General features: G+C 34.0%; 1 protein-coding gene across 2 annotated transcripts; it reads left to right on the top strand.

Moving 5' to 3' along the window:
- The first annotated feature begins 1582 nt into the window (after window positions 1–1582).
- On the top strand, window positions 1583–18544 carry LOC113871223 (DNA-directed RNA polymerase I subunit 1). 2 transcript variants are annotated; one of them, XM_027508169.1, is made up of 21 exons: window positions 1583–1712; window positions 1793–1962; window positions 3006–3165; window positions 3271–3552; window positions 4269–4484; window positions 4652–4822; window positions 5514–5676; window positions 6088–6272; window positions 7271–7534; window positions 7947–8035; window positions 8218–8365; window positions 8659–8877; window positions 9319–9633; window positions 9733–9877; window positions 10542–10750; window positions 13015–13217; window positions 13686–13884; window positions 13974–14236; window positions 16107–16247; window positions 16375–17140; window positions 17520–18544. In XM_027508169.1, the coding sequence occupies exons 1-21, from the start codon at window positions 1695–1697 to the stop codon at window positions 18114–18116; spliced, it is 4923 nt and encodes a 1640-aa protein (XP_027363970.1). In that variant the 5' UTR covers window positions 1583–1694; the 3' UTR covers window positions 18117–18544. The 2 variants fall into 2 exon arrangements, with proteins under 2 accessions (XP_027363970.1, XP_027363971.1); XM_027508170.1 differs by having other exon boundaries at window positions 5514–5682; window positions 17520–18414.
- Window positions 18545–19651: the final 1107 nt, after the last annotated feature.

The following is a 19651-nucleotide window of genomic DNA, read 5'->3' as shown; positions in this document are numbered from 1 at the left end:
ACCCAGTACCACGCCTGTACTTAGGCACTTATCCCATTTCAACCTTATCCAGTCATGCATACACACACATATATATACACACATCCACAACATACATATATTCATACTCATTACACACAAAACACCATCATCATGCATCCAATGTAATTTTCAACATCCATTTACGCATATACACACATATATATGCATTTATATTTTATATAAATAATAATAATTAATATTACAAAATTAGGGGCGTTACAATGAGGAGTGTTGCCATGATCAAAATGTTAAGTATCATCTTTCTTACTTTTACCTACCATATTTTAAACAAACTTAAATACAAGCACACATACTATATGAACATCTTTTATTTTATACACAAATTTATAATATAAATTTTTGTAGAATCTCCCTACTATATAAACATTTCTTTATGTATGTTAACACTTAATACAAAAATAAACATTTTCTTCACATATAGTCTATATATTATATAAAAATATATTAATAAATAAATCATAAACATATACATCATAATCTTAAAATCGTTTTGGGTGCATCTCCTTATAATTCCACAACATACAAATTCTACAATCTCTACAATTATGAACAGTTTCACAGCAAATAATAATTTGGCTTGGGGGAGGACCACTACGTCCATTCCCCAATTATACAATTTTCAATCCTACAACTCTATCTTAGAAATTATAAATATCTATTTTACATAAAAAATAAAAAAAACTAAGTTGAGTAAAAGTTAGAATATCGTACTAAGAATACAATGGTGTAATTTATTTTCTAAATAGAAACTTCAACCACTAGCAATGGACAAATAACTAAAGATGGCAGAGAGACAGAGGAAAAAAATGCAAAGTGAAGAAGAAGAAGGAGGAGATGTAATTTTTATCTATTTCACAAATTATTGATAAAATTTTTCATCTTTAATTGCTTTAATGAAATGTAGTATTTTAAAACCTTAGTTACAAACATATCTTTCCATCTCTAAAGAGCTCTACGAAAAGTTAGAAATATATTTCAAAATACAATCATATTTTTTTGTTGATAATTTTTGTTATAGACAAATTTTTTCAGTTTGTATTACAAATGAATTGAATTTATGGACCAATTTTCTCAAAAAATAAAATAAATTATTTTTTGATTTAATCTTAGCAAAATATTAAAAAAAAACCTTGAACGTAGGATACAAAATTATATCTTAACTTAATCTATTAGACCAATCCTTTAACATTTTTTGAGTTAATTATTTACTTTTATTATTAAAATTCTGTATAATTGATTTTCGGTTGATTGATTTTCAGATAATTTATAATAAAATTCAAATATGAAAAAGTTTTAAAAGTTTATAAGTAAATATAGTTAAAATTTAATGATATAAAACTGAATTTGAAGAATTTTTTTGAGATTTTAATTTGTTTTGGAGAAAATTTGTTATATTAATTAATAAATTTTAGCAGAAAATAATATAATAAATTTAATTTAAAAAGACTTCTAAGAGTATAATCAAACCCAAGAACATATATAGGTGGATGGGTCGGACCAAATATATTTAATTATTTATGGATCCTAACTTTTCAAAACCTAATTTTCGTGTCTCCTCTCACTGGCACTGTCATTGAACCTCTCGTCACCTCAACGGCTCTTCTTCTTTTTCTTCTTCTTTAACTCTGCATTGAACCTTTGACAGCAGCAACATGGTTCTCACAACTGAGGTAATCACACTCTCGAACTTAACACGCTTGTATCGAAACTCAGTTCTTGCTCCGTGAAACCTAACGCCGTAACCTCGCAGGGCGCAACGAATTCCGTTAAGGCGGTGGCCTTCAGTTTCTTAACGGAAGAAGAGTTACGGAGGAGTAGTCACGTGAAAGTCACCAATCCCATTTTGCTCGATGCTTTGGAGCGTCCTGTGCCAGCTGGATTATACGACCCTGCGTTTGGTCCCCTCGATGACAAGTCTCTGTATGCTGCGTTTCATCAATTTTCACTTCACTCTTCGTTTTGGGAAACCTTAGATTTTAAGGAAAAGTCGCTTACTTTTATAAGCCAAACCGAACAGGCGATTACTATTGATACATATTTTTTGAGTACAAGTATAGTGGAGCCAGTATTGATAAACTTCAGAACTTACAGGAGAAGAAAATAAAATGAATTAAGATGACATAAATGAAAGTTTTTGCATAAGCTAAAATCAATTTATGCGCGGTATCCTAAACTTTTTTTTGAGCTCTGTACACAACTTTTACATAACCAGTTATAAACTTGTAAGGGCTTTGTTGTAAGTTAAGAATGGAAAACTTGTTTCACTTGAAAATCTGCCATAAGCTAGAAGCTAATTCAAAGCAGGCTTTAGGGGAAATTTGGAAGAGCTTACACAATAGTTAGCACTCTTATAGGCTTTTTTTACATTATCTCAGTATGATTCTTGATATAGTTTATCAAAATAAGTTATTTTTAACTTATTTTAATAAATTTCATGATCAAATTTATGCCAAAAGTCCTTCTCTGGTATGAGTTTATTAAATAAGCGCTTGATTAAGCTGTTTATCCTAATGCACTTGTAAATCTAGTTTGGGTAAACTTCTAGAGAGTCCTTCTAAGAGGAAAAAAATCAGTATAAAAACTTAATAAAACTTGTCATAAGTTAGAAACTACTTATCTTCTCAAATTTTAGAGAAGTTAAATGAGAGAAATTCTAAAAAAATGAGAAATTTTATTCATTTTTTATATTGATTTTTTCTCCTATAAGAACTTCTCTTGAAGGAGTAAACTGGGGTTTAGTCTGTATTCAAAGTGGAGGATGTCTTGTCTTTTGGATTGAGATTTTATCTTAATGTCCTCTGATCCTAGGAGTTTGTTGCTGATATGGTTGTGTGGAGATAAGATTAAGTGGGGTAGTAATTGATTGTTTTGTGATAACTGAAGATGTTTGTTCTGCTTTTTATTTACGTTACATAGCTTGAAATTGAGGTGGGTGACTGAGATGTATCTTTTGCTTGATTCAGTTGTAAATCCTGTGGTCAAACTTCTAAACATTGCCCTGGTCATTTCGGTCATATTGAGCTTGTTTCCCCTGTCTACAACCCTTTGATGTTCAATATTCTTAGCAGTATTCTACAAAGAACTTGTTTCTCTTGCCATCATTTTCAGGCTAAAAGAGAGGAGGTAAATTTTTAGTAATTTTATGTGTTGGTTCTCTATACTTGTGCTTTTTATAAGTTATTTATGCATTTCTTGGCCATTATTCATATTGCCTTGTGTTGATTCAAGGTGGAAATGCGTACATCCCAATTAGAGCTCATCATGAAAGGGGATATTATTAGGGCCAAAAGTTTGGATTCTATCAATCAAGATGAATCCATTGGTTTGGGTGATGGTGACGAGAGCCAGTGTTGTGGTGCTGAGCAACTGGGAGAAAATTGGACCTCCCTTCAATTTAGTGAGGCAATGTCTGTTCTAAGGAAATTTCTGTTGCGGAAATATAAGAAGTGTCAAAATTGCGGAGTTATCAATCCTAGAATTACTAAACCAACCTTTGGATGGTTTCATGTGGTACAGTCTTTGTTTCTTGCTACTTTGTTTATTTTCAGAAATTAAAATAATATATTATCTAAAGGATATTTTCTGGACTTTGTGGGGTTCATGTAGGCAGCTTTGACTTTACCCTCTCTTTGGTTATAATAATTGTTTTATGGTATTCTCTTTTATTACACAGACATATATATAGATTTTGTTGTTCTTTTATAATGTTATGTGTGTACTGTGTGGTACAGCAGCAACAATAATACTCCTTTATTTTCTATACACATGTGTATTTATGCATTTAGAGGGAGTGGGTTGGGCTGGGTGTGTGACTACTACCTTTGTTGATGTGTATTATGTATGCTCTGTCCAGTAATTCCAGACATTATGCATACAACTGTAAAATTTGCAAAATGATACTCGTTTTACCTTTTTGTTATAATTTGTTGATGGTACCTTCAATTTTCAAATATGCAAGACAAAAAGTTGTATGGTTAAGTAAGTCTGAATTTTTTCTCTTCTTTGGAATATGTATGATGACTTGGTAAATTTTGAAATTTGAATACCATAAAGTCACTATATCTATTGTGTATATTATGTTTTTCATATGAAGTATTTATACTTTTGTCCACAGAGATTTCATGTCCATAGGTCCATGTTTGTAGGTGTTTCTAGCTGCAATGTCTAATTCTTGCTTTTCTTTTCATTTCCTTTCTCCTTTTTGGGTTGCTGCTCGATGGCTCTAGAATGTTCTCTCAGCTGATCAAGCTAGAGCAAATATCGTTAGATCTGTGGCAAGTGAAACAACGAATGATGATACATCTTTAGGTAATGGGGATACAACAGATGAAGAAGATATTACCTCTGCTAGGACATCAAAAAGGGATAATAAGAAAAATGGTATATTGTCTTACAAGCTTGCTGAGCAAAATAAACTTTCTGGTTCTCTTTTACCATCACAGGTTAGTTTCTTACAAATTGGCTTAATGACTGTCATTTATATAACATTTCTATTTTTCAAGGAAAAGTGTCTACTTGGTAATGGCATGTTTAATTTATATACATATTAGATGCTGTTGGAAAATGTGTGTGGATAATTTCATTTCATATAATTCTATTCAAATTACAGGTTAAAGATATTTTAGAGCTTTTGTGGGAAAACGAGGCTCGGTTCTGTTCTTATATTAGTGATATTCAAGATCAGGGTTTTGGGAAGAAAGCTGGTCACTCAATGTTCTTTCTACAGAATATATTTGTGCCACCAATCAAATTCCGTCCCCCAACTAAAGGAGGTGATAATGTAAGTGTGATTAGGAGATGCTATTACCAAAAGTTTATAAATTTTGTCTAACAACAAACAGCTATGTAACAGTGTTGTGAGAACCGCTTCATTATTTTATTTTTGACTCAGATTGTTGTTTCATGAGGAAAAGTATATGTATACAATCTACTATTTGTAGAGATGAACTTTTATGGGTATTTTACTGAGTATGTTTATATATTATGTTATCATTCTTTCTCTCTTCCTTTTTGGTTTTTCCTACTATTGAATTGCATTGTGCTAGGACTATTATGTGAGATGGATTATTGTTGTTTATATTCGTTGCTTCGCTTGATATTATTTGATGCTACAGTAAATGTTGAGAAATATAACATATTATTAGGTAAGTAGGACAGTCTTGATAATTGAAAAAGCAAAAAGCTTTTAGACATGTGGACCATGTAACAAGTATAGTTGTCTTCTGATATTCATAGTTTTGGATAAACAGTGATATTTGGTTACATGTATTACAATCATTCAGAGCTTCTTTTGTGAATTACATCCTGTGTTCCTTATTTTCATTAGTAAATTACATCCAATTACTCTGGTACTCAGTCTCTTGTCATTGCCTCATTGGCCTTTCCACATTATTCTAAAGTTATTGTGTTGCTATATTTTGGCTGTTCTTCAATCCAACATGTTTTTAATTACATGGTCAATGCTTTTGCAGGTGATGGAGCATCCTCAAACTGTTTTGTTGTCTAAGGTTTTACAGTGCAATATATCCTTAGGAGATGCCCATCTAAACAAGGCAGATTCTTCAAAGGTTCTAAGTCGGTGGATGGATCTTCAGCAATCAGTAAATGTGCTATTTGACAATAAAACTGCTTCTGGTGAGAGTTTATTCTAGTTTCATTTTCCTTACCCTGTTGGAATTATGTGGAACTGGGTTGGCTTGTATTTTGTCAATAAAAAAAATCAATATCAATATATAATACACTAAACAGAGCAAATGAAAATAAAAATAGTTTTGTATGCTTTTTTAAATTGTGATAGAATGTTTGTAAGAGGATCTCATTTTTCTGTTTTGTTGAAGGAAGTACTATAATAGAGGAAAAAATCATTGCAAAAACATAATTAAGGTAATTCTCAAAGAATCCAGTAGACAAGATTTTATTGAAACAAAGTTTAGTCCATTAGATGAATTTGTGAAATCTCTTGATATATATGTTAACATGTAGCCAATTTAGATATAATGCTAATGGTTCGTACATAGGGTTATCTTTACTTCTTGCTTTGTATAGGCCAGAGAGATGTGGCTACTGGAATTTGTCAGTTGCTGGAAAAGAAGGAAGGTATCTTTCGGCAGAAAATGATGGGAAAGAGGGTTAATTTTGCATGCCGCTCTGTCATATCACCAGATCCTTATTTAGCTGTCAATGAAATTGGGATTCCCCCGTATTTTGCTTTAAGATTAACGTATCCTGAGGTGAGGGTTTTAACTAAGTATTACTCAATGTGCATATTGTTATCACTTATTATTATTTTGGTGTGTAATGAATTTCTGATGTCTATTTAGTTTAACACCTGCATATGGTATGAAAATCAAAATGTGTAAATTTATGATTTCCCATTAAAATTAAATGCATGTAAGTGTAACATGTGATACTTGAATGGAGCGTTATTTTAAGACTCCCCTCAAGCTAAAGCTTACTAGGATTTAAGCTTTTGTTCCAAATAACATGGAATCCACTAAATGCCCCTGCGAATGCAACATTGGGCTTGATTAGACCAGAAAAGAACCAGAGAACACTTTAATATCAGCTGGAGATTGATGCAGCTGTAGATTAATGGCGAGTTCACTGGAATGTCGCCTGAGGTGACAACTTGCTGAAGAGGTTGCCAAAAAGTTACTGGAAGGTCACCTGAAAAGGTCAATGGTATGAAAAACAGCTATAAAGATTGATGGGAAGTTGCTGGAAGGTTGCTGGAGGAGAAGGCCTGTGGTAAAAGGGTGGAAGCAAGAATTTTTGCACAAGAAAAGTGACTATACAGAAGAAATGACAAAAGAAAACCACTGAAATTACAGAGGAAAGGAAATCTACTGGAAATCGAAATAGTTTCATGTTTTATGACCACTGGAGCAGGAATGTGATGCGACAGGTCATGGTAGATGATAGTGCTTTGATACCATGCTGATTTTAGTGGGAGATATAGAGAAAAATAAAGAAAGGGAGATGGGATGACATAGCTTGAATGATATTGCTTGAGTGTGTATACTTAGGTTGTGCAGAACATCTATCTATCTATCTATCTATTATTGATAGACTAATTGGGTGCTACTTCCTAAATATATTATTGGACTCATTTAAAATGTGATACATGAACTACTTGCTATTCTAACAGTTCTAACAGAAGCAAATATTTTGATAATCTAAGGAATTCAGTTTGTTTCCTGCCATTGACTTTTAAGTTAGTATCTTGCAGAGAGTGACTCCCTGGAATGTAGCCAAGCTAAGGACTGCTATTCTTAATGGTCCTGAATCCCATCCAGGTGCAACACATTATGCTGATAAAGTATCAATAGTCAAGCTTCCTCCGAAAGGGAAAATGCTTTCTTTGACATCAAGGAAATTACCATCCTCAAGAGGGGTTATTATGCATCATGGAAAGATATATGACCAAGAATTTGAAGGAAAAGTTGTGTATCGCCATTTGAAAGATGGTGATGTTGTGCTTGTCAATCGACAGGTAATGAATGCATTATCTCATCTGATGTGTTTTAACAATAATGCAATATATATTGTATCATGGTATTGTCTTCTATTCCTCTAATGATTTTTTTTTTTTTTGGGTTAAAAATGAAACAGAAAAGCTATACATTAGAATGCTTGATGTATGTGTGATTGTTAAGAATAATGATTTTTTGTTCCTGTCTGCTCTTGGAAATTGTTAAGATTATGCAATTCTTGAATATGTGTGATTGCTTGTCTATATAGAGTTAAAATTATGTTTTTGCTTTAGTGGGCGGTGATTATTCTGCATGCTTAATTTTGTACTGTATACCACAATTACCATTATGGTGATCATATTGAGAAAATGTGCAATATGACTCGATCTATTTGATGACCTTATAGTAATTGAATTTTATATTCTGTTACAGCCCACACTCCATAAGCCTAGTATAATGGCTCACATAGTTCGTGTTCTGAAAGGGGAGAAAACTGTACGCATGCACTATGCAAACTGTAGGTAATGTATAATTTGTTTCTGAGCATTGTGATAGCGATATAAACTATTATGTTTTGACTATATCTGAAAACTTAGATTGATGAGCTGTCATGAAAATTTCATTTTTGATGTCATATACAGAGCATCGCAGCTTAATATTGTTTCTGAAGTCAATCACATTTTCTTTTTTCTTGTTATCTCAGTACCTATAATGCTGATTTTGATGGTGATGAGATTAATGTTCACTTTCCACAAGATGAAATTTCCCGGGCTGAAGCTTACAATATTGTAAATGCCAACAATCAATATGTAAAACCTACAAGTGGTGATCCAATCAGAGCCTTGATTCAGGTATTTGCATAAATATTTTATTTAAACAGGGGTGGTTAGTGCCTCAGGACATTAGGATCCCTCCATTGTGGGGTCTAGATAGAGTTAGAATCATGAAGCCTCATCCCGGTGAGTTTTGGGGACATGGGGTTGTTGTCCATAGTAGAATCCAAGACCATTAGGTCACAAGTTAATAACATTACTGTTGATCCTCCACCTATTTGATTGAATAGTTAATGTAAATCATTTACAAAAGATTTATTTTTGGAGTGATTTCCTGAAGTATTTTCCTCCTGTTTTGAACATTTTTCCAGGATCATATTGTAAGTGCTGCTCTTCTTACAAAAAAGGATACTTTTCTAAGTTATGAAGAGTTCAATCAACTACTCTACAGTTCTGGTGTATCCATGGCTGGGCTAGGCTCATTCTATGGCAAACCTGGGCAGAAAGTTTTCATGACAAATTCTGAGAGTGAAATGTTTCTGTTTCCTCCTGCAATATGGAAGCCTGAACCCCTTTGGACAGGAAAACAGGTTGCATTCTGATACCCCTAAATTTAAGAATTAATACTTTTTTGACATTATAAGAGTACTATCTAAATAAACTGGCAGATTTTGATTTTAATCCTTAAAAAAATCGTTATAGTCCCTGATTTTTCTAAATTTGGCACTTTTGGTCCTTCTCATTGATGTGGTGCCAAAAATCGACACGTGGCAACCTCTTAGTTAGCCACATCATCAGTAGGGACAAAAATGTTGAATTTAGAAAAATCAACAACTAAAATCAATTTTTTTTGAGGGACTAAAATCACAATCTTGTGACAATGTAAGGATTAAAAACATATCTAAGTCTTTATGAAACTACAGAAACAGATGTCAATCCCGTTTCCTATTTTTCTACTCAGGTATGATCTGCTTTATTTTTATAACATAATGGTTTTATTAAGTATGTTTGGTCTTTGCTGTCTTTTTTAGGTTATCAGTGCATTGCTATACTACATCACCAGAGGTTCACCACCATTTACTGTTGAGAAGAATGCAAAAATCCCATCTAACTTTTTCAAGACTCGAATCAGGAAGGGTAAAAAATGCACTCGGGATACATCAAAAAAGAATGAGCCTGATGAGGATAAATTATTGATATATAGAAATGACTTGGTGCGTGGTGTGGTTGATAAGGCTCAATTTGGTGACTATGGTATAGTACACACGGTGCAAGAACTTTATGGGTCAAATGTTGCTGGCAACCTGCTTTCTGCATTAAGTCGGTTATTCACTACCTTTTTACAGGTTAGCCACCAATTAATTTGTTATGCAAATGGAATCTATTTAATAGTATTTACTCATCCTACAATCCTGCATGATTCTGATCTGTTTTCTGTTGTTCAGATGCATGGGTTCACATGTGGAGTAGATGATCTTCTATTAATGGAAGGAAACGATGTTGAAAGAATGAATCAACTCAAAAGTTGTGAGGAAATTGGGGACATTGTTCATCGTGAATTCATTGGAGTGATGGATAGTGATAATATAGGTAACCTGAAGTAAAATTAATTTGCTCAAATTATATAATCGAAATATTCCATTTCCAAATGTGATAACATTTATTGATTGCTTTTAGTTGGTGAATTGCTAGTTTTCTATTTAATATTTTTACCCTGAATTTAATACTGTATTATTGAATGCCATCTTTTTTTGTCTTTCGAATAAGGTTATGAGCATGCAAGAATGTTTACTATCTAAAATTTGTGTCAATGAGTTTGTTTTACCTGTTGTTCCAAAACCAAAAGTAACTATTAGGCCGACAGACCAAAATAATGTGTTGAGAAGATGGGCACTCATATCTTTCAATCACTAAATTTTCTTGTGTTTAAGTGTTGACATATGGTGACTTTTTGTATCAAATATGTCTTTCATGTTTGCCCACAATAGACTATCTCTGTTGAGGGTTGTATGATTCTCATGATATTCTAGTGAGTTCTGACAGACTCATTTCATTTTAGATTAGTGTTTGTGGAAAACAATGGTTAATACTTTGTAATATTTTGGATAAATTTTTGCGTTCATTTCTTTCATTATCTTACCGTTTGAGACGTGTCCAATTCATAGGCATCTTACATGGGGTACTTGGCATTTCCTTAATGCCATCTTTTTTTTCGCTTAAAGTTGTGATGTTTTGGCATATTTTTGCATTTCAGATCCAATCACAATGCAATTGAATATTGAGAAAAAGATACGCAGTAATGGAGAAGGAGCCTTAACATACTTGGATAGGAAGATGATAAGCAATCTTAACTCCAGAACAAGCTCAGGGATATTGAAAGAGCTACTATCTGAAGGAATATTGAAACCCTCCGGAAAAAATTGGATTTCTCTTATGACTACATCTGGAGCTAAGGGTAGTATGGTATGTGTACTTTTGCTTTAATGTTAATTTGTCCTCAGTCACTCTCATATGTTGTTGTATTAGGATACCTGGCACCATAAGTATCGCGTGTGCTATTTGTTAGTAACATTCTCCTATGAATATTTTCTGTGGCAGCGTGGCACTAGTGTGCTGTATGATTAGAGTGAAATGCAGGATTTGTGTGTTTTATGAATTAAAAGATCTTATTGAAGAGTATGCAGATGATACTCAAAATTTTAAATTATAAAATATCATGAACTTTTTTTTTTGTTTTTAATTTTGAGTGTAAATTTTTATTTTTATTCTATAAAGGAGTACAAGATTGTAATTTAGATTAATATTTTACTCTACTAAATCTGGAACTGGGTGATATGTGTTGCAGTGTTGGCGCCAAGGGGTCCTGTATGTCTGGCATATGTAAAAGAAAAAAAAAAACGTATTTCATGGGTTATCACTATAGATATGGTTGGGGCATTTTGGGTTCTATTTGCTGTAAAGTACATGGTCCTTTTAGGGCACCTAACAGCTTCTTAACTGGGATGCAATAGATACAGTAATAAATTCATTGATATTTCACTATTTGTACTGTTTCTTCTGGTATTAAACTTGTTTGGTAGATTGAGCTGGTTTGCAATGGTTTTTGACAAAGGTTATCAGTAATCTGGCAATTGGTTTTCCTGTATCTAGCATATAACTAATTGGTTTGGTTTCTAAAACACTGTACAAAGTCTCTGTTCATCTTTTCTAGTTGATACAGAGTTATCAATAACAGCCACCTGCTACAGAAAAAGGCATCACAGTGTTTATACATCTGCCGGTCGTGCTCATGATTGCACCCAATGTTGTGGTGATTCATGGATTTTGCAGCAGCTATGCTGAAATGGGGCCAAACCACCCCCCCAGCCCCATTTTCTGCATTGTCAGACAAACTTTTTGTATTACTTTTGTGATTTCACATCTCTCTTCTTCATTAATGCAACACTGGCTGTGGTGTGACCTGTTTCCTTCAAAACCCACTACTTTCTGCTGGTGTTCAGCATACTTGTTAATAGCGCACCAGAGCAGTGCAGGCTGTTGGCTGCCACAACGCGGGGAGTTTGGTATGTCGCGGCAGGTGCGGGCGTTTGTGGCCAAAACAGGGAGACAATCGCGTGATTTGGTGGGAAGAAAGAAACCCTATTCTATTTTTATAAAATGCACTGTTTGGATTATTTTTTAAGGGTAAAGGGTCATTTGGGGAAAAGAAAGAAACCCATCTTCCCCACGCTCTCCTCTCTCCGCGAAAAGACCAAGCCTCTGCGTAGCAATTTCTCCCATTCTCAGCGGCGCACCCATTCCATTTCACTGGTGAAATCAGCTTGTCCAGAGGCTCACTTGCTCCATTTTGCTGGAGGAATCAGCTTTTCCAGCGTCTCCTCTTTTTTTGTTCACAGGAGAAATTACTTTTTCCAGCATCTCTGTTTTTCTGTTCACCGGAAAATCAGATTTTCCGGCGTCTGTTCACTGATTTATCATATGAAAGCATTTTTGTTTATATATAACACTCATGTTGTAATGTTTTACACTGTTATATATACATATTATAAATCTTTAAATAGCGATCATCCCACTTACGCAATTCTGCTATAGCGTTGTAGGGGTCAGCCGCTATTTGCCACTATTCGAGATTAACAACTATGGTGTTCAGCCATGCCTGGGCATATCCTCTACTCTGTTTTGCCGATATATTGCACCCTCTACTCCTAGTTTTCATGAAAAATTTCTGAGAAGAAACTCAAGAAAGGTCTTTGTGCCCTTCCTCTACCTATTCTGTTACCTATGTTTTTTGTTTGTGTACGTTCTAAGTTCTTATCCTGTTCACTCCTTTTCTATCCGTTTTCTTTCCTATTTTTTAACTGCATTGGTCACCACCCTCCATGTCCATCTCAGTCATGGCATCATCCACTTAAGAGGGGCATTTTTAACTCCTTGACTTTTGTTATCATTGACTTTGGATTGGAACATTTGATCATTAATTATGGACATAACTTTCATTTAGTGTGTTTTTTTAATGTTTGAACATCTGTATATGTACAATATAACTGTTATATATTGCTTCTAGAGTCTACAATAATGTCTTTATGCTGTCCATTATCCTGCTGTAGTGGTTTCTAGGATGGCCATACCTGCTGCTTTCAGTGTTGATGAATATGGATACTAATCATTTATGTATTATGTTTATGACATTTAATGATATCAAGTTGATTTCATATGCTTTTAAACAGGTGAATTTCCAGCAAATATCATCTCATCTTGGCCAGCAAGAGTTGGAAGGGAAGCGAGTCCCACGTATGGTTTCTGGAAAGACCTTACCATGCTTTCCTCCCTGGGATTGTTCCCCTAGAGCAGGAGGATTCATTATTGATCGGTTTCTTACAGCTCTTCATCCGCAGGAATATTACTTTCATTGCATGGCTGGTCGTGAAGGGTAAAGAAAAACTTTTAGATTGAGCTGATAGAAATAGCTCATTCTAAATAATTGTTATTGAATGATTTATGGTCATTAGGGTTGTGAATTGTTATAATTTTATTCCATTTCCTGTATATCATTTCTGTTCAAGGCATAGAACATATGAATGACAACAAATACCAAAATGATATTTGTTATTTTAACTTTAATAAGTTATATTATCTTTGAAGATAAACAGATGAATTACTTTGTTGAATCTAAGAGAAATAGATGGGTCCAAAACAGAGTACTTGGTGACAGTAGTGGTGTGTACTTGTCATATAAGTCACATGGTTACATGTGAATGCATCATATGTACTTAACTTTCCTTCCATGGCTACTGTTTCATGTGAAAGACACCCCCTCCCTCCAAACTGAACATCAGATCATCAAATTACACTATTCATTTGTTGCTAAAACCTAACAAATGACATCTTTGCTGCACAGGTTAGTTGATACTGCTGTCAAAACATCTCGGAGTGGTTATCTGCAAAGATGCCTAATGAAAAACCTTGAGTGTCTTAAAGTTTGTTATGATCATACTGTCCGTGATTCTGATGGTTCAGTTATTCAGTTTCACTATGGAGAAGATGGTGTAGATGTCCATCAAACTAGCTTTATCACCAAATTTGAAGCACTGTCAACTGTATGTGCATGTTTTATTGTTTTTAGAAAACTGCAGATTACATATCCAACTTGTAGCTTATTGTTTGATGTTTCTATTATTATTTTCAGAATAAAGAATTGGTTTACAGCAACTGTTGCCGTCAGCTAGACAGATCCAGTCCATATATTAACAAACTGCCTGATGCTCTTAAAGGAAAAGCAGAAAATTTCTTTCGTGATTTCTCCTTAAAACAGAAAAATCATGGTTCAATGAAACGAAAAGAATTCTTGAAGTTGATGGAGCACAAGTATCTCTCGAGTCTTGCTCAACCAGGTGAGCCAGTTGGTGTATTAGCTTCTCAATCTGTTGGAGAACCGGCAACACAGATGACGTAAGAATTTTTAATTTTCATAGATTTTTCTTATTTTTTGAATTTAATGTGTAACCATGAGATGCCCTTTATACTCAATCTGTTTCATAATTAAAGCTTACGAAAAATTTTGAAGTTGTTACCAGTCTTTCATGATTACTGGAGCCAGAGTTATTAAAAGTATGCAATAGCACCACTATTATGGTGTTGCAGCCTTTGGCTGCTACAGAAGTTCATTGACTAAGCATTTGGATGTTCTTGCTGTGTGTGAAAAATACTCACACATGTGGCCACCATTAAAAAGGGGCTTAGAATATGTTTTTGACCCTTATTTTCTGTATTACGAAACCTTTATTGGAGGGTTATTTCATGGCTTCACCCTTTTTTCATTATAGTAGAGGAAAGGATTTGAAAACCCTTGTTCAAATATGCATACACCCTCTGCCTTCTCTGTTTTGATGCAACCCCTTTAACCCTACCTTTCTGGCTTATTTCTGGCTGAGCCTGCATTTTCTTGCCCATCCTTGCAACCCATAGGTTTGTTCTGCACTTTGTTTGCTTGTCTTGTCCAGCTTGACTCAGTTTTCCCAAAAGTTTTTTCTTTTCTCATTTTCTTGTCTTATTGGCTATTTGGCTTAAAGTTTTTTCACCCTTTTGTTTTGCTTTCTTATTTTTTTTCCATTCATATATTCTGAGCTTAAGTAACAAATTAAACAAATCTTATGGCCTTGTTTAGGTAATAATACACTTTACCCACTTGAACTTGGTGGTTTCACAAGCTCTATGTAAGTGTAGTCTAACCCCCATGACATTTGAATCAAACTGAATCTATTAATTTTTATAGATAGAACTAACTGATGAGCCTTTGTACGCAACAAACATGTACATTCCTGTTTCTTTCCTCAAGAGTGTAGTATAGACTGGATTTTGCTATGTTTTATGCCAAGAAGCTGGCTAGGAATACTCATCTCTTAAGCTAAGGCATGAGATGTGGCATTGTTATGCTTAAACTGGTGCATTTCCGTGTCATCTCCACCTGCTCCAATCACTGGGCATCATCTTGCAATTAATGTAATTTTGTGTCAACATTGTTGTGGCATCACTTTTTCTGGGATGATTGTGTGTTTTGACCATCTAAATCATCTTTGTGATTCTTTTTAATTAGCCAAACCTTCAAGTTTTCACATCTTTTTGATGAGCCTGTTGCTATTATTTTGTTTTGTTCATGCATAGTAAGTAAATTTTAATGGATGAACAATTTAGAATGAGCAAAAAGAATTAAGTTAAACAATGGTTTTTATTTGTTGGAAGTGGGTGAAAGCATTGGCCATAGGGGATTGAATTCTAAGGTGAGCACTATACCAATTATTGGATTATCTGCTCTCAAAAGAGAATAACAGACAGAACAAATCACATGTAAAGTTAGCTCCTCTCTATTATCTTACAATACAGATTTAGTGGTTTTAGTTTGATCTAAACTTCTTAAAAGCTTTCTCTAGGGTTCTAATGTAGGTAGGCGTAATGAGTTTCTGGAATGACTTGTGCTAATGGGGGTACTTAATAGAGTATTAGATAAGCTGAGCGCTTTTTTATGATCACAGAGAAAATGAATATTTTAATTTTCATAGCAAATTCTTGAAATGTGGGTAAACTTTCTGATGTATTCCTGGAGCTTTGAGAACCTCAGCAAAATTAGCTGGAACAATGACATTTTATTTGCATCTGATTAAATTCTGAAGCGCTCTCTTCATGGTCCGCTAGAAGCCTAGAACTTCTTACTTCAGAGTAGTTTTTTTGCCAGCTATGAAATTCTCAGTAATGATTAAGTCAGACTTAATTTGTATGTGTGGTTGATTTATTGTTTCTGATTATTTTCAGCTTCTTTTTTCAGTTTGAATACTTTCCACCTTGCTGGTCGAGGTGAAATGAATGTGACACTTGGAATTCCACGCTTGCAAGAAATTGTGATGGCTGCTGCACGTGATATCAAAACTCCATTTATGACATGTCCCTTGAGACCCAAAAAATCTATGTGAGATGCTGGCACTATTATCTGTTCTCTAGTGTTTCCTTGTATATGCCTTATTTTGTTTCTGCAAAATTATTCTTTTTTCTACATACAGATATGTTTAGATGTTTAATGCAGTTGTTATTTGCAGGGAGGATGCTGTTTGTCTTGCTGACAAGTTGAAGAAGATTACTGTAGCTGACATAATTGAGAGTATGAAAGTTTCTGTTGTACCAGTAACCATTCGTGGCGGTCAGATTTGCAGTATATATAAACTTGTGATGAAGCTATATAAACCTAAACACTATCCGAAGTACACTGATATTACCCTCGAAGACTGGGAGGAAACTCTCAGAGTAGTCTTCGTGAGAGCGTTGGAGGACGCCATTGAAAATCACATGACATTGCTTTCTAAAATTAGTGGCATAAAGAATTTCAAGACAGATCCACAATCTAATTCAAACAGCTCAGAAGATGTTCATAATAATGAATCAGAATCTCAGAAAAAAAGTCAAAATAATGATGATGACGATGATGACGGTGGTGTTGAAGACACTGAAGGGCATGACGATCTTGGTTCAGATGCGCAAAAAAGAAAACAGCAAGGTACTGATGAGGTTGATTACGAGGATGGTCCTGAAGAGGAAACACATGATGGTGAGCTGTCAGAGGATTTTGAAGAAGGTGATGAGGATGGCAGTGATATTGACGTCAATGAGGATGATAATAATTCTAAAGGACATGAAAAACCCTCCAAGGGCAAGTCTATTGATGGAAAAGATAATTTGAAATCTCAAAAGAAAAAATCTAAACTAACAACAAAAAAATATGACAGGGCAGTTTTTGTGAAAGCTAAAGGGATGCATTTTGAGATCCACTTTAAACTTACTGGTGAACCTCACATTTTGTTAGCTCAGGTACTTTCAGTTGCGGCTCATTTCTGTTTAATACGCAGTGTTAATATCAGGGTTTCTATATTGATATTTAAGTTTAGGTTGTGTTATTGTATATTAGATTGTTTATTCGACACAATAAATAGTTTATTTCTATATTCTAGGACAATACCTTACCTGCACTGTCTGGCCCATTAAAATGCATATGGTGGTGTCATACATTTTTTCCTATAATGGGGGTGTGCCCCATCCTTAGGTTTTTGGATGAGAAATAGTAACATCTAAGGAAACTGTGAAGTGAAATATGGTCAGAAAGCAAATATGATAGCTGTTGGGTGTATATGCATTTTTTTTCTTTCTATTTTTCTTATAAAACTCAACTGTTTTCAAATCAACTATGCAGATTGCTCTGAGAACAGCCAAGAAGGTTTGCATCCAGAGCTTTGGAAAGGTTGGGGAATGTAAAGCTATTACATGTAAAGAAAGTGGAGTTGTCTACTACGGTGAGGATTGTAGTAAAAGGGATGATATTCCATCCTCAGTGAAAGAAAAAATACCAGCACTTCAGACATCAGGGGTACATTTTGAAACATTTTGGGAGTTGCAAGATGATCTTGATGTTAGGTATATTTATTCAAACAACGTCCATGCTATGCTAAATGCTTATGGTGTGGAAGCAGCCAGAGAGACCATCATTAGGGAAGTACAGAATGTTTTCAAGTCTTATGGGATATCAGTAAATATCCGGCACTTGACCCTCATTGCCGACTTTATGACGCACTCTGGTGGCTATCGTCCCATGAACCGAACTGGGAGCATAGCAGACTCTACATCTCCTTTCATTAAAATGTGCTTTGAGACAGCCTCCAAATTTATTGTTGAAGCTGCTTATCATGGGCAGGTGGATAATTTGGAGACTCCTTCTTCTAGAATATGTCTTGGTTTGCCAGTGAAGATGGGAACTGGGTGCCATGACTTGATACAGAAGTTGGACATATGATGCAATTGGCATGTTCTCTATATAACTTTGGGCACCACATACACATGCCTGTAATTCCTGGCAAATTTTGATACCATAATTGTACAACTAACGTTCTAATTTTTTTGAAAGCCATTTTCATTTGGCTGGAAAGTAATTGGTGGTAGTGTAGCATAGTTTGAAGTGCCATTCTTCGTCCAATATTTTTTATATATAGGTATGGTATAATGAGTAGCTTTTCTACTGTCTTGATTTTCACGGTTGTTCTAATGTACAACATTTACACACAATTTAAATATCTATTTTGTTTTGTAAATTTTAAATGCATTTGTTGAGGATCCTTATTTTAAAATGTGTATCGTTTTATTAGAATTGCGAACGGATAGGGTTAATTTCATCTCTGGAAGTTAATTGAAGGAGATTGGATTTGGAGTTATTTTAAGTAGCACTTTAAGAATATATCAATGCATGCGGGATCTTAAATTCCTTAAATTTTGAAAGCAATCTGGATTGAGCATGTTCTATGAAATTTGTAGTTTTGTTATCTGAATAATTAAAATATTGGATATAATAATTTTGTCCAGAATTTATTAAAAAAACACAACTGAAATTAGAAATTGGACTGCTGTGGTGAATGAGTTTTGTATTAGGTGATCTAAGAGCAGGCGTATGGATTAAAGGGGGAATTTGTTCAAAAAGAAAAAATGGTATAATTAGAGATTCTTTGTTTATAGAAATTACACCCGTCTTCTTTGCACGCTTTTGCTTTGTCATTTTTATGGATATCATGTGTATGTTTTATACATAAAAATAAGGGAGGTGTGTATTGACTCAGACTATATACACAATATACTAAAGATACCATTTTGTACTGCAAAGATAATACAATATTGTCATTCTTCCTCTTCTAGTTTTTCTTTACATTCTAATAGTGTGTGCTATCTTTTTTTAAGAATCAAAACATAATTATAACATATAAATAAGAGATGCATGAGTAGTTTTTGAATTAAGGTCTAATCTACCTCTAATCTTAGAAGAGGTCAATATAATTATCTCAGAAGAGTAGCTTTTGATTTCAGGGATAATAGGAGAATTTGATCTCGAGTCTAGCATTGACTTATAAGGACTTTGTTGAGTCATTTAGCACTTTCACAATTGTCTCTATCTTTGCCTGTATCATTATAACATATTTTCAAACATTAAGATAACAAAATATTGATTGGATAGTTAATGCTAAGGTTAGCATTTGCTCAATCTTGCTCACAGCTATTCACAAAGATAAATTACATTTCATTAAGTTTTCATATTTCTTCAAGAGGACCATAATTTTTAAATGCATTATATTTTAAATCAAAGAAACAATTTTTAAATCACACAACTAATTATGATAATAATTTTATTGTATTTTTTTAACGGAGCATTATATTACATGAAAAGATCTAAATTCATTCTTATCTATTTACATCTCTCATGCATCATCAATTTAGCATATGCCTTTAGAATAAGTTTATTTAGCAGCAAATATAGCTATGCACACACATGCATGTACATACAGA

Source organism: Abrus precatorius, unplaced genomic scaffold (assembly GCF_003935025.1).
Source record: "Abrus precatorius isolate BTA unplaced genomic scaffold, Abrus_2018 Scaffold7, whole genome shotgun sequence".
Classification (NCBI taxonomy): domain Eukaryota; kingdom Viridiplantae; phylum Streptophyta; class Magnoliopsida; order Fabales; family Fabaceae; genus Abrus; species Abrus precatorius.
This window is presented reverse-complemented; position numbering and strand designations above follow the sequence as displayed.